General features: G+C 38.3%; 1 protein-coding gene across 1 annotated transcript; it reads left to right on the top strand.

The window, feature by feature from the left end:
- Positions 1-711: 711 nt before the first annotated feature.
- On the top strand, positions 712-14779 carry Dio2 (iodothyronine deiodinase 2). Its single transcript, XM_004837107.4, has 2 exons — positions 712-1543; positions 9209-14779. Exons 1-2 carry the CDS (start codon positions 1322-1324, stop codon positions 9794-9796), a joined length of 810 nt encoding a protein of 269 aa, XP_004837164.2. The 5' UTR covers positions 712-1321; the 3' UTR covers positions 9797-14779.
- The last annotated feature ends 618 nt before the right edge of the window (positions 14780-15397 follow it).

The following is a 15397-nucleotide window of genomic DNA, read 5'->3' as shown; positions in this document are numbered from 1 at the left end:
GAAAGGCTCTGGTGATTCTCAAATAGTTTCAGAGTTTTCCACCTCACAACTCACTTTGCATTTTCTTAAATAAGGTCATGACTCAAAAATATTTAAAGGACCTAGGTAACAAATCTGGTGAAGAGACAGTCATGGTATAAAGATGTAAAGTTCATGAGTCAACATTCCTCTATTCCAAGAAACTGAGCAAAGACCATTTGTGATTATTTATTTTCTACCTGCCTCCCAGGATCCTTTTCTCCAAGCCCCTGATAAATTAATAATAATCAGAGGAGAGAGTGTAACCATATTAATCTACACATTATATTTAATTACTTTCCCTAAAGTTAGTTTGGAACCATTTCTTAAAAGCTGTCAAAGGTCTCTCTGTCTCTCTCTCTCTCTCTCTCTCTGTCTCTCTATCTCTCTCTCTCTCTCTCTCATCTCTCTCTCTTTAAATCACAAAGCAAAATTCCACTGTCTCTCCCCCACCCCTTCTAAAAAAAAAAAGTTGTCGAGTTTTGCTTTTCTATTCACTGCAGTCCTGGCCAAAGTAAAGCCCTCTTTCTCAATGACGTCAAGATCTTTAGCAAGATTAGGCTTTCATTTCTCTATTGCAGCAATTAGCTAGAGAATATATAAAAGGCTTCAGGGAGACTCACTGGGCTGTAGAGGGAGGCACTTTGCACACAGACAGATAGCAGGAAGGAGAAGCCAGAGGGAGTGAGCACCGCACTCAGTCTGCTCCTGGAGAAGGGAGAGAGAGTGAGACAGGCTGGGGACAGAAAGTGTATACAAAACGCAGTAAAGAAAGAAAAACAAACTGCCATTAAAACACATTTTTAAACTAGCAATTCAAGAAAGAAACAGGCTACGTTTAAAGAACACAGAGACAATGAAAAGCTAAGGAAAAATTTGCAGTCTCTTCCACAGTCTCATAGGTGCTTGGAAATGAAAGTAGAACAGCGTGTCTTTAACGGACTCTGACAGGGGTAACTGGATTAGGGACGGGTGCGCCAGTTTCTTTCTTTCTTTCTTTCTTTTTTTAACATCTTAAATCCTGAAAAAAAAAAAAAAGAAAAAAAGGCAGCAGCTCCGAATTGAATGAATTGATGGGCACACTCCAACTGCTGGGCCGGAGAGACTGAACTTGGTCTTGCCATTTCTGCTTCTTTGAAAGAGGAGACAACTTGGGCTTCCTTTTAATTTAGTTTTTCTCCTTCTCTCCCCACCCCTAACCTTCCCCCTTACCTCCCCCACCCCTCTATCACCACCCCTCTTTTAAATAAGAGGGCGAAGGGGAACCAGAGCGCACAAGAGGACGACTCTGGAGGCAGCGAAAATGGGTATCCTCAGCATAGACTTGCTGATCACACTGCAGATCCTGCCAGTTTTTTTCTCCAACTGCCTCTTCCTGGCTCTCTACGACTCGGTCATTCTGCTCAAGCACGTGGTTCTGGTGCTGAGCCGCTCCAAGTCCGCTCGCGGAGAGTGGCGGCGCATGCTGACCTCAGAGGGACTGCGCTGCGTCTGGAAGAGCTTTCTGCTCGATGCCTACAAACAGGTGAGCTGTGCCCAGGTGGGCTTCACCCAGGTCAACCTAGTGGGACTTGCAGGCTAGGGCCTGGGAGCTTTGGGGGGCTTTGGGGTGAGTCCTGTGGAGCCCTCTTTGGGGCCAGCCTAGTGGTTTTATGCAAGTGAACCTCTATGTTCACCTCTACACCTGTTGCACAGGTTAGTTTAGGAGGGATGGATATCCAGCCATAATGATGCTGTGTGACCTAATCAGGAGCCTTTTAAAAATAAGTTATTACTGTATCTTGCTGTGATTTTAGAGTAGAGGGTTTGTACCTGTAGAATAACTTTGGGCAAAGACAGAAAAAGTAGGAGGAGGGGATATTTATCCTGCCATTGTAAACTGGAATTTTGATGTTTTGCTTGGTGGGAAGCTAGGTGAGATGCACCAGGAAGGACAACTGAGTTAGCATTTTCCTTTTTCTTGCTGAAAAGGGAGTGCTACTTAAAAGAGTTGACAAAGGAGCAGGTACAGCAAGTGTGCTTGGGCACTATAGCCACTTCTTTTGTTTCTGATAGAGGTAAGAGTTAATGAAATTGAGGCTTAGGTGCAGCCTCTATGCTGATCTGGGTTTGTGCATCATTAGTTACTAGGTATCAATTTGCAAAAGAGATCAAGAACTGGCTATCAGGAATCCAGACTTTCTAAGGGGAGCCAAAGTTATTTTATTTTTCCAAGTAAAAACCAATTGTCTTGGAAGGAGCTGATGGGTCCACATGTCACTGCAATCCCCAGCCTTGAGCACTGGAGCAGTGCCTGGCTTACCTGTGGAAGTTGTCCCCCTAGTTGCTCTCCAAAACCCTGTTGGTGATCTTTGTTTCTAAGTTAAAAATTCTGGTGTTCAGCCTTTTTGCCTGCTTGGAATGCTGGTACAACAGTTTCAGCTGAGATCTTAAGAGCAAAGAAATACAATTTGTCACCAGTCCTCTGTCAATTTGCTCCCACTCCCTTATGCAACATGATTCCTGAGGGGCCCCTGGAGTTAGGAAGAATAAACGCACTTTGCAAAATGTTGCAACGAAAGGAGACAATCTTGGTTTTCTCTCACAATAGTGGGTGACCTTGCAAATGACCCTGAAGGAGAGGGTTTTAGAGGAATATTGAAGCCAGGTGTTTAATGAAGTGGCACATGTTCAACAGGCAGAACCTCAGAAACAGAGATGGAAACTCAGAATAATATAGGGGAAGGGGATGAGTCCTCTGTAAGTAAACACTAGAAAAATAAAGCCAAGCACCAGGAAAATAAAAGAAGAATCCATGGTGGGGTTGTTCTTCTGAAAATCAAATGTTCAAGAAGAAAATGTCTATTGTAAACTACCTAAATTTGACTATAATACAGATCTTTCTTATTGAAAGCAACCTGCAAAGGGTCTGCATTTATTATCCTGAAGATATGTAAATTGTAAGAGCTCTTAGTTAATGGAAATTCCTTCATGAGAAAATGAATGGATGCTCAAAGTCTTAATAATAAAAACTCATTTATATTACGTACATAAAGGCAAATGAGAGTTATGAGCAAGGAGACACTGAAATCATTATTCCATTTCCACAAATGTATATATAGAATGTGAAATTTTTACGTGTCATTTTAAGAATAAGAAATTTAGAGGCAAGAGGAGTACACAAGTATACATGCATTATTAAGAAGTTACCTTATTTACACACCTGTATTTAGTATATTTTAGATTATATAGAAATGTCAGAGGCTTGGTCTCAGTATATTCAACTTTTGCTTTTTTGAAAGACAATTGATTTTTGCTTATAAAAGAAAAAATCACTTCTTGGGGGGAATTTTACTGATATGCATATATGTCTAATATAAATGCCATTTCTCACTTCAACTATAGAAGCTGTAATATTACTCACAATATTAAGTGAGATGTTTTCCCACTAAGCAACTTATTGAAATAGAAGTGGAAAAGCAAACACATGTGCCTACAATAACCTTTATTATTTACCTTTTCACTAATGTGTAGTGTTTCATTGTGTTGTAATAGTTTGTTATTCACATTCCAGGAAATTGGAAAGGATGAGTGATTTGTTTTTTCTTACAGCATATGGTTTGTATGTTCTTCTGCATTTCTTTGTCTCGGTTTACTAACTTTATCAGTGACCAAGTTCATGCCTGATAATATTATGTTTGCTTTTAATGGTTTATATAATAGCTGCCATGAGCATAAGCAACCCCAAAAATCATATATCCGGAGACAAGAGTGGACTGATTATGTTATAAATGGAAACACTGAGAACACTGAATTGTGGTTTTTTTTCTGTTCTCAAGTATGGTTAGCATAGGGGTCACCTTGATGGCATATGAGGATCACATGAAACCTCTCAAACAGGTTGAATCATGTCATTGAATGCTGTTGTCATCTGTGCCACTGTCTTTGGGTGTGGGCATTTCTAGAGGCACTAGAGGAGGTCTGTCTGAGATGGCATCACAGTATTTCATAATCTTGACTTGCAAGCTTTGGAGGCTGCCACCTGAAGAACAGCGTTTTCCAGGACGAGGGGCGTGTCTGCGTGTAATAGACCTAGACCTGTCATTTGTTATTCTTACTTCCCCTTGCTGTTGAATGTCAGATACTTGGGAAGATATTTGAGTAAATTGGAATAAAAGGATGATCCTTGTGTTTTACCAAGACAAGAAGCAACATTGAAGTAAAAGAACAAGATGGAATAATAAAATAACATCTTTCCATTAAAATATTGAAAGAGATTTAAAATTGTAATAAGCTTTCAAAGATCATGTAGATTCTGTGTGCACATTTGATTGCAAACTGTCTATAGAAACTTGTGAGATATCCTGAGGCAAATTCTTATTTAAGCTATTTCTTATTTAAGTTTCTCACTCAGTGTCATTGCATCTAGACACTGTAACCCTGTGCTGGTGCTCAAAGACTCAAAATATTCAACCCATAAGCAAACTGCCCTGTCTGGGAGCCTGGCTCTTACCTAAATGAAGTGTAAAAGTAAACACACAGTATAGATGCTGACAAGCAGTTTAGTTTCTGCAAGGTTAATGCTGCACTGGCACCAAAAACATACTCATTTGAACATATAATTTTGGTTTTGAAGGATCTCTTTAACATTCCCCTTCTGCTCTTCATTCACCTCAAGCCTTTTAACACTAGTTTCTACAATGGGAAAATGGCTCTTTTAAGAGAGAAACTGTCCCAAAAGAGAACAAAGAAGGCCACAGCCAGAGCTTGTCTGTCACTTGGATAAAACATTGGGAAATGATAGGGCTTTGAGTCACATTTTCAAGGTACAAATCAAAAAAAGAATAGCCAAAGAGCAAATGGAGCTTAGGAAGAGGAGTAGGTAGCTTGTTCTTCAACTCTGATTTATTTGGCCAGTCTGCATGCAGATGGTTAAGTCTCTGCTTAATGATTGTTTGGCCATGTTTCTAAGGACATTGATGTAGCCTGGTCATTATGTCAAAGAATCTGAAACTTCCTGATAGTTAATAAAGCCACTTCCAGGGTTTTGGATAGCAAGAAGTATGTGTAACTCTTCTGTCACACACCTAACCCCCATTTTTATCATTTGCCTTGCATTTTAATCCTGAGATTATGTTATATTTTATCCAAAAACCTTTCTCAGGCTGCAGAAAGAAAGGTTAGTAGTATATGCTCTATTTCCAGCTTCACTTGATGAATGGTTCTTTTTTTCCTCCTTGCCCTGAATTTCACAGTCCACATGCTAAAGCCGTGTTATCCTTTCCCCTATGCACCAGACACTGTCAGTAAAACAAATCCCATCATTAAGGAATCACATCTTATATATGCTCTGCATTTGCACTCATTTTCATATTCATAAACATGTCTACTGCAACTTCTGATCTTGGCCCAGAGATGGCCTCTTGTATAACTGCAAGTCCTTTATTCACCTACTTTATTGATGCTGTGTTCATGTTGACTGCAAAAACATAGGAAAGGACAATTGTAGTAGCGCAGATGAGAGAGATAAAAGTCAATGATGATGACTATCACATTTTATATGTGTCCTTTCTGATCCTTGCAAAAGAAAGGGACCCTTTGGGAACATCGGAACTTCAAGACCAATTAGTGGAAATGATGCTTCTTGTGTTTGGGCATTAAATACTGGGCAGGGTTCTCTTTGGAGCAGCTAATGCTGGCAGGGAAAGAAGTACCGACCTAATTACTCTTCCGCAAGAGTAAAAAATGCCTTTTGAATGCCTCTTTGGCAAATATGTCTCATTAAGGACAAAAAAACCGAACACAAACCCTCTAAGAAGAAGAAATTAAGATGATAGGTAACTTGTGGCCAGGAGCCTTTCTGTGCCACTGTGGGAAATTAAAACAAAGTTTGGGAATACCAGGATAGAACTTGTTTTTGTTGAGCTTCTTTCCCGCAGCCTAAATGTTATTGTGGGACCAACTTTATTTTCCTTGTCATTTTGGCTCTGGGTCAAGGAATGCTTTGCTCCTGGGAAGAGCAAAGAATCTTCCATCATTGAAGACAATGGTGATTCTCCCATTGGATCTCAGCAGGCTTGTTAACCAGGCAAACCAAGAAATTCTCCATTTGAAACTTTAGTCTAGTAGGAATTTAGAAACTCTGGTCTAATAGAAATTTAATTTCATAGTGATCAAACAGTAATATTCTTTTAAAAGTTTTTTTTGTTGTCGTTGGAGTTTAGTTTAGAGTAAAATTATATGTTCTTTTTCCTCTATTTTTGCTAAGTTGTCCTCCATCAGGTTTAGTAAAAATAGACAAATTTATTAGTTATATTATGCTTATAAAAGCAGACTACTACTCTACTCATATTTAGACTTAGGGAACATGGGTGTTTGTTTTTCTTTCTAATTTTAGTAAGACCATCTATCTTACCTATGCATTTTCTCCTACCCGGTTGCCTTCATAAATAAGGATATCCTTTAATGACATTCTAGTCTATGTTAGCGTCTTATGCTGCTCAACAAAATAAAGAAGAATGGCCATAGCCCTTTTATTTACTAACCTATTTAGATATTCAAGATCAGATTAACAACACTGGATGTTAAGTGTGGCAGTAAGCTACAGGAGGGTCCAGGATTCATGTTTCCAAATGTATCTGCTCCAGCAAACTTATCCATCACCTAAATAGAATTTATATTCTCTGTAGGTCGAGGTTATTAATAAGTATAAAATTCTTCACTGATCTAGGATTATAACAACTAGAGTTTAATCAATCATTTATTCAACAAAATTTTTAAAATATAGATTTCAAAGACAAACAAAATGTTAACCCCATACTCCAAAGAGTGTTATGTATTTGACAACTTTCCTAATTTTTAACTGTATTGTACTGGTTCTACATTTTTCTGAGGCAAGCCAGTTTGTGTTTTATAAAGGTTTCAGTGACTGAATTGTTCATGTCTCTAAGGAAAGTGATATTAACTTTCCAAGAAAATTAACTGCAGGTAATAAGAGATCACCTGTGCCTGAAGCATCAAATTAGATTATTCAGTTGAACAGTCAGGACTAACACAAGGGTCTACAGGATTCCTTGTGTGAGAGAGAGTCTGGGAGTCAGAAGCCTGTTTATCAAGACTGCACTGTTGTTCATGGGTTCCAACAATGACTCCAAAAGACAGAAGGATGTTTTCACCTGCTGCAGACCTACCAGTTGGTAGTGTAGAGATTATTTTTCTCCCCTGTACAGGTTGCTACTTACCAAGAAGTCTCTGTAGCAGACTCACCCATCCATTCAGGTCTTATCAGTGTGTTGACAAACACAGCACCCACACTATGGTTAAAAGGAGGTCTTCTAGAATCATGATTGTCTTAAGCAGAAAAGATGTAGAAGGTGCTGGGAATTCTGTTCATAAAGAGCTACAAAGTGTTGAAAGAAGCCATAGATTAGAAGGTTTATGCTTTTTAACATCCATATGTTTAAGTGTGAAATATATTTGAGAGCTTCAAAGACCAGTATAGCTCACATGAAACAATCCAGTTAAAAGTGGCTTAATAGATTTCTTCATCTAGTGTCACTTGCAAATTGGCCAAGAAAATTAAAATTTCTCCCTGGTGGTGACTGAAACCAAATAACATCAACAGTTTTCTTTCTGAAGAGAGATTATTTTAAGATTCACCTTTAGAAAATAGTACTTGTTTCAAACCTACCCTGCTAGGATTTTTCACAAGGAATAGAAAGAACTTTAATTCTTTCTCTATAGTTAAAATTAATTATACATTAACATTAGATAGAAGCTTCTGAATAAAAGACCTTGAGTGTTTTATATCTATTTGGGTTGTTCCATCTTCAACAATTCACTTCTAAGTGACTTCAATTAATAGCAGTGTTATATGTGGATGTATTTATATGAGAAAAATAAGTCGATCCCATTGGACGTGTTTTGTAATAATAAGAGTAGGGTATAAAAATCAGTTATACTGTGGTAAGCTGTCCCTAATGTTATTGGTTTTGATTAAACCATTCTAGGGGAAGATTCAATTGTGTTAATTCAAACTGAAGCAATTGGTTCTTTTATGTTGCCTGCGTTTTATTATCAATTTATAGATACAAAGGCCACAAAATTTCTTTCATTATTCTGTGCTCAGCTGTTTAAACCATGTTCAAAGAGGCACATAGAAAATTGCTGTCTATACCTCTTGTGCCCAAATATTTTATCATTTAGAGGAGCTCACTAATAAATTGTATGGTAAAGAAGTAGGTGGTTTGTGACTTCCTAGGTGAAAGAGGGAAAACAAACAAAAACACGTGGAAAATAAGAAAATGACTAAAAGTAGGATTCTGGAAAATTATGTTTTTGTTTTTCTGTATTTGTTAATAGAAATTGTAAGGCTCTAGTCATCAGAACCAAAATGTAAGCAATAGTGGTGGAAACCTTCAGAAAAGATACCACATTGAGAGGGGCCCAAATCTCTTCTGAGGGAAGTTTATTAATTTATTTTTCACACAGAATTCCCCAGGGAAAGATACATTGTGTTCCATGAGGTGAGTTGGGGCATCTGATAACAGCAGCACAGGACAGGTCCATGCAGTGATTTAAAGAGCTCTTTTCTTTCTGTTACTCTCTGATAACCAAACAGCATAAGAAGACCGGTCTCATTACCTTCATCTTACAGATGAGAAAGCACTGGAAGGGTTAAATGGGGGTAACCCTTGTAAATAGTGGATTCCAGGTTTCTAGGTCTGGCCAAAAGGGAACCCACTTACCATTGTCCAATACTTGAGATTAAATAACTTAGCAGCATCCATGGAAAATCAGGTCCTGCGTGCATATTTAGAATTGAAAAAGAGGCAGTATGTCCCAAGACCTTGATAATTTGTCTTAAAGTCAATCAGTCATTTGCTCCTAACATTTAAAATGAGGTCAGTAATTTGTTATATAATGTGTGCTAAGTATTGATGGCAAACTGGATAGTAAAGAATATCTGCCTCAACTTGATTATGAAGAGTTACTGCCAGTGCTTCAATGATGAAAATAATTTCCTTCAATGAATGCACAGAATAAAAATACTTTTGTTCTCATTTAACCATTCTTTACGTGACGTCTTTGTACTCTCTGAAGGAAATACCACCTTTTATCAGCCAATGTTATTTGTTTCTAGTGAACTGAAGCAGCAGTGTTTTTAATGTAGTATTCTCTTTCTTCCTTTGTTATCTTTTTCCATCAACAGGTGAAATTGGGCGAAGATGCCCCCAATTCCAGTGTGGTGCGTGTGTCCAGTCCCGAAGGAGCTCACAGTAGCGGAAACGGTGTCCAGGAGAAGACTGCTGATGGAGTCCAGTGCCACCTTCTTGACTTCGCCAGTGCCGAGCGCCCACTGGTGGTCAACTTCGGCTCCGCCACTTGACCTCCTTTTACCAGCCAGCTGCCTGCCTTCAGCAAACTGGTGGAGGAGTTCTCATCAGTGGCTGACTTCTTGTTGGTCTACATTGACGAGGCTCATCCTTCAGATGGTTGGGCGGTACCTGGGGGATCCTCTTTGTCTTTGGAGGTGAAGAAACATCGGAACCAGGAAGATCGATGTGCAGCAGCCCATCAGCTTCTGGAGCGTTTCTCCTTGCCGCCCCAGTGCCAGGTTGTGGCTGACTGCATGGACAACAATGCCAATGTAGCTTATGGGGTAGCCTTTGAACGAGTGTGCATTGTGCAGAGACAGAAGATTGCTTATCTAGGAGGAAAGGGCCCCTTCTGCTACAACCTTCAAGAGGTCCGGCGTTGGCTGGAAAAGAATTTCAGCAAGAGATGAAATTTAGATTAGTTGGTTAAAGGTATGATCACAATAGAGCTATTATTTAAAAAAAAACTGTATAAAGGAAAGGAAATTAAGAACTGAATCCACTATTTCCATTGAGTCCCATTGCCTCACTGAAAGACAGGAATTTACTCCTCAGAAGAACATAAACCTCTAACATCTCAGTACTTCTTTCCCCACTCAAGTGGCACTGGGTTAAATAGTACTCTGTTACATCTCTTCTTAGTGAAAAGATCCAGATTGGAGAGGAAGAAACCCTGGCTCAGTATGTGTTCGTTCTTCCTTGAGAAATGAGTGATGCTTGCTTTGGGACCAGAAGAAACAGTCACCTGAATAATGACTATGTTAGAGAAGCTGCTGTCTATATTAAGATAAAGCACATTGTGTAGGCTTTAATCATCATGGGTAGAACGCAACTGGAAAATTCCAGAATCCTTACTTATAATGCATTCTTGAACTCAAGCTACGTGGTTAGGACTTTGGAGTTTAATGCGTTGGAGTGATTCTAGCCATACAGTGCTCTGCACCAATCTACGTAGCCCAGAATTCACAGGTACTTGTAGATACCCAGAATGACACCTCCACTTGAAGATTAGAATAATTGTCTGGAATCTGAGGGTTACTTTCTAGGGAGATGGAGAAAGTACTAGAAGAAAATCAAACTGACGAGCTAGAAAAGAGGAGGCAGAAAGATTAGGAAACTTCATAGAGTTTCACCTTGAAACTATAGAAAGAGACTAATTTGCTCACCATGGAAACATAGGAATAGATACAAAGCTAGAGAAAGAAAAAGCTTAACTAAAGCTAGCATAAAGAAAATGCATATAAAGACAAAATATCATATACTCCTGGACTGAGGAAGACAGAGGGATTGAAAGGGAAAAAAAACTACACTTAGATATTTGCACTAGTGAGATTTTTTGGAAATAATTACTTTAAGAAACATGTATGTGGTATGTACATTTTTAGTGGGTGAATTATACCCCATAATAGTTATTAAAGGAAAAGCCAGCGACTGGTGGTGCTGGTCTGTTCCTCCCCAGTTCCTACAGTTATGATATGGGCCACTCATTCGAAGACCCAGTCTTTTAGGCAGTGTTATCTCATGAATGCTGAGCTGAAGTTGGGGGGAGGTACCCTGGCCATTCAGCTACTGCCCTGTTTTCCTTCCTACACCTAATATAGGTGAACTATAATGAGCGATAGGTACAAACACACACATTTCCTTCATTTGCAAAATAGAAGAAGAGTTATTTTGAGTTATTCCCATAATAATTGTGTAGGGTTTAATATAAGGCTATCCTTAGTATAAGGGAATTTGGTAAAATGGAATTTCCATTGACATTCAAATTCAGAATTGGATCTTTCTTTAGTCTCACTAGCTGAGGTTTAATAATCCAAGGCCCCAATATTATGTGATTATAATTATATATGTATGCATATACACATATATACATTTCTCTTTAAAATAAAAACAAAATAGTTTTACCAATAAGTAATACCTAAAGATCATAACCCTCAGAAGAATAGACCAACCCATCATGTATCACAATTTTTAAAAATTTGAGCATACTATCAAATCACAGCATATGGTTGATAAAATCAAAAGTTCTTACATCCATTCAATTAATAACTGAATCACAAAACTAATTACAAAAAGGTAATTTCAAGGTGAGAGTAAATTAGTTGGCTAAAATGAGAAAAGTGAGAACTGGGTATGCAAGAATCAAAAGCACTTTTTTTTTAAATGGAGCAACTAATCAGTCATATCTCTAGGTGGTATATTGTTTAATATTAAAGCTCCATTGTGACTAATTTTTTTACAGCAATGCCTAAGCTTTCCAATGTTTTGAGTTCTATTTAGAAAAAAACCACAAAGAAACAAAGCAAATTTCAAAAGTGTGATGTTATCTAATGAATTACTCTAACTTCATGTTGAGAATAGATTATTTCAGATTCTTGTATTGTTAAACTTTATAGTCAAGGCTTATCAGTGGCCTCCCTTGATTTTTATCTTCAAAATGTTGTTGAGATTTATGTAGTACTCTACAGAAGCAAAATGAAAAATTAGTTATAGCATACCCACATCATTGTCTTTAAGCTTCCCCTTTATTCTACACATGTGATAATGGAACAGGATGTCAGAGAAGCTGGTGGGGGGATGAGATTTGGCCAATGAAATGCTAGTTATCTAGGGAAAAGTGTGATGGAAAAATCACCCAGTTGTGCTATATTTTTAAAGAAGTGGAAGGATGTGTGTGTGTGTACACACAGGCAGTTCTCCTGGAGGACAGTCCAGCGGAGGTATGAGGTGGAGGAAGTAAACATTCAAAGACATAGGCTGACTGTCAGGGGGAAAGACATGTTCAGTAGAACATGGAAGAAGTTCTGGAAGAAGAGTTGTGGAAGTGGATATGGAGAAAATAGGTTGTAAAAGCTCAGGAATTCTACAATATGTAGTTTGGATTGGCCTTATTAGGATTATGATAAGCCTGTAATTATGTAACCTATTTGTTTCAACATAAACTTTCATGGTTTCCTATGATGTACCTTTTATAAAATTAACAACTCATGATTTGAGATAGAAGAAAATCAATGCTTAGCTGATTTGCTCAGAGAAATTATTATATTTTCAATACCCACCCAACTATCATGTCTTTTATAAGGTACATTCCCTTGAAAAATTACAGTTCTAATTCTCACAAGGGAAAAACATATATAAAACTCTAAGTTCCTCTTCTTAGCACCTAAACATTTCCCACCATAGGCTGTGTTTATATGAAACTATCAGTTTAGCCCTCTAAGCTGAATTTGTTTGTCTGAATTGAATTAGTTTCCAAGAAATTTTAGATATTATCACAGTATCTGGATTTACTCAAACATTTAGTGTTTGAAAGATGTCATGGAACTATTGAAAACTTACTTTATTTTATTGCTTACAGAAAGTATCAGTGGGATTTACAATGACTTTCATGAATGAGCATGAATGAAATGCAGGAACAGTAGCGTAGGAGAGTTTCATACAGCTATTAAAATGTAACAGGCCTCCAGAGAGCCATTCTAGTCACTTGTCTTGCTTTGCAAAGCTGAAGTGGCAGCCATTTTCTGTGATTTTCCTCATTCACATTTTGGATCTCTGGGCCTGCATCTTCACCTCATTTATAAAATGATTTACTGATTTTTGGTAATATCATCTTCAGAGTGGTGTCTTGATTTAGTTAAATTCTTCCCTCATTAACCAAGAGATGCTTAGTCTCTGATCAAGGAGGAAAGAAAAGCCTACACGGTCTTTCATTTTGTCAGGACATATTTCACTATTTGGTTTCTTGAATAAAAATTATAAAATATGGGAAAGTCATGAGTGGGGGCTGCCTTGGTGCATAAAATACCAGAGGGACTGATAAAGACAACATTTATGACTTTGGAAAAACTCTTAGATGGGTACAAGGTGCCCTTGGCATAGCCAGTAAGCTATACCCACAGCACGAGGAATTTACTAATTTTAGAGAGCTTCCTATTATGTGAATCATAAGAGGATGAACCTGGAAATTTATTCCACCTGACTTCTGACTGACGGTTTGGAAAATAAGTTTAATTAGAGTCCTTTGGCCATTGAAAAGGGTAATATGTAGATACTGACTTCTCACCAGTGAAGGATTAGTGAAAACATTTACTAGCATTTAGAGCTTTTCAGAACATGCTCAATGTCATGTCTCTGAGCAGGGAAGATCCACAATGGGTCTTTTAATTCAAAGAGCCTTTAAAATATGATATTACCAAAAATTAAAACTAGAGTATAGTTATAGTCTAATGTTGCCTCTTTTAGCTTAAAAATAGAAGTGAAACCCACTTGTATACATACTTGCTGAAGGAAACATAATATAAATTTCTGCTCGGCAATGCTCTTGGTCTTTTTTGAGACCTTTTCGGAATGGAAGGGACTGAGGCTGGGTGATCGAGGGAGTTGCTGAGAAGGAAAAACTAGCCCTGGAGATCTCGGTCTACCTATTTGGCGAGATTTGAGCAGAAATTTCTTATGGTTGGAAGAAGACTGCTGAGTGTGCCTAAGTGATTTGAGGATGAGGAAACACTTGGGCCACTTCCTCATGCTCTGTGTTCCAGACAGCATGAGAAACAAGGCCTCAGACTTTACAGGTCCATCTCCGTTCCCAGGTGAGTCTGACCAAACAGAAAGCAGACAAGTACAGATATCCAAACAAGACTGCTCACGCAAGCCAGGGCTGGCTGCCTGCCTTGGGCAGCAGCACCAGAGCTCCAGGGAGTTTATTTAATATTTACTGAAACTTGGGAGACCCAGCAGATGTTTAATGAAGTCACTATTTTGGCTCAAACTCCCCTCCCTCCACCTTGAAAAACAAAAAAAGCAAACAGGTAAACACATAAATGAAAGAAGTCCACAGAAAGTGGATGGGAGACTTAAAACAAAATTCTCTTACATCTTCTCCAGATTGTGTCACTCACTGGGCAGTGTGGTTTTTATGTGTGGTACGACAAGGGGATATGAAGACATAAGTATCCAGAACTTTATAACCAAAGCAATGAAAAGATATTGGATAGGGAAGGTTGGCCAGTTTTGTTTAGTTCTGCATCACATTATCACGGACTCACTAGCCCAAGTAATCGGCACCCGAAGAGGGAGACTGAGACGTGCAGAGTTCACCAGTGTGCGAATGATAACTGCTAACGAAAGAGTCATCGACTCAGTTAGTGGTTGGATGAAGTCACATTAGTTTGCCTCTCCCCATCTCTGTCTCCCCAGCAAGGAGACTATTCGGGACTTATTGCTGGGTGCTGGGTCAATGTGGTGAGAATGTATGTGTGTATATCTCTGCTTTACAGTTGCAGAAAAATGAAATGCTTTGGAGATTATTGGTAAAAAGAGTGTTATTATATTGGTGCTGAGTGGTATGTGTGCTTTTACAATTTGTTCCTGTATTTTAATAAACTTTGAATAAAAGAATAGAGTTACTCTTTGGTTCTATTTGTTTATTTTTAAATGACTTTCTAGACCTTGCCTTGGGCTGGAACACATTTGTGGTTGACAAGGGAAAGAGAATTCATCATTCTAATATTTATTCCTCGGTATTCGTGGGCAAAGAAGAAACAGTGCCAGATTATTTTAATCTCATGCTGTGTGCCAGAGTCTTCAAGGAAATCAAGACAAGTTAAAAGAAAACCTTCAGATACTTTCCGTATTTATGAGCAAGTCACACATAGAATTCATGGAAAGGCGCCTCTTTAAGAGACTGTGGAGTAAACTTCTATCTACTTTGTTAGGTTTGCAACCCAGATTTTATAAGTGCAATAGAGAAACTTTCCTGGAAGTTGGTTAAAGCAACACACACACACACACACACACACACACACACACACGTGATCACTGGTGCAATCAATAAGGATATAAATGTCATGGAGGCCGTGGTGAATCAATAAGAAGGAATATGTTTGTAACATGGTTAAATATCTTTCTTCTTGAAAACAGGAGACTTAGACAAAGTATAGTTATCTCCTGAGACTCAACTTGCTAGCAATTTTTACATGTAATAATTTCATCAACATCTGTAAAATCTTATATAATATTCTAGA

This window comes from Heterocephalus glaber, unplaced genomic scaffold (genome assembly GCF_053883595.1).
Source record: "Heterocephalus glaber isolate CG9 unplaced genomic scaffold, H.glaber_assembly_v1.0 deba00001608, whole genome shotgun sequence".
Classification (NCBI taxonomy): domain Eukaryota; kingdom Metazoa; phylum Chordata; class Mammalia; order Rodentia; family Bathyergidae; genus Heterocephalus; species Heterocephalus glaber.
Note: the sequence above shows the minus strand (reverse complement) of the source record. Positions and strands in the feature narration are given on the sequence as shown.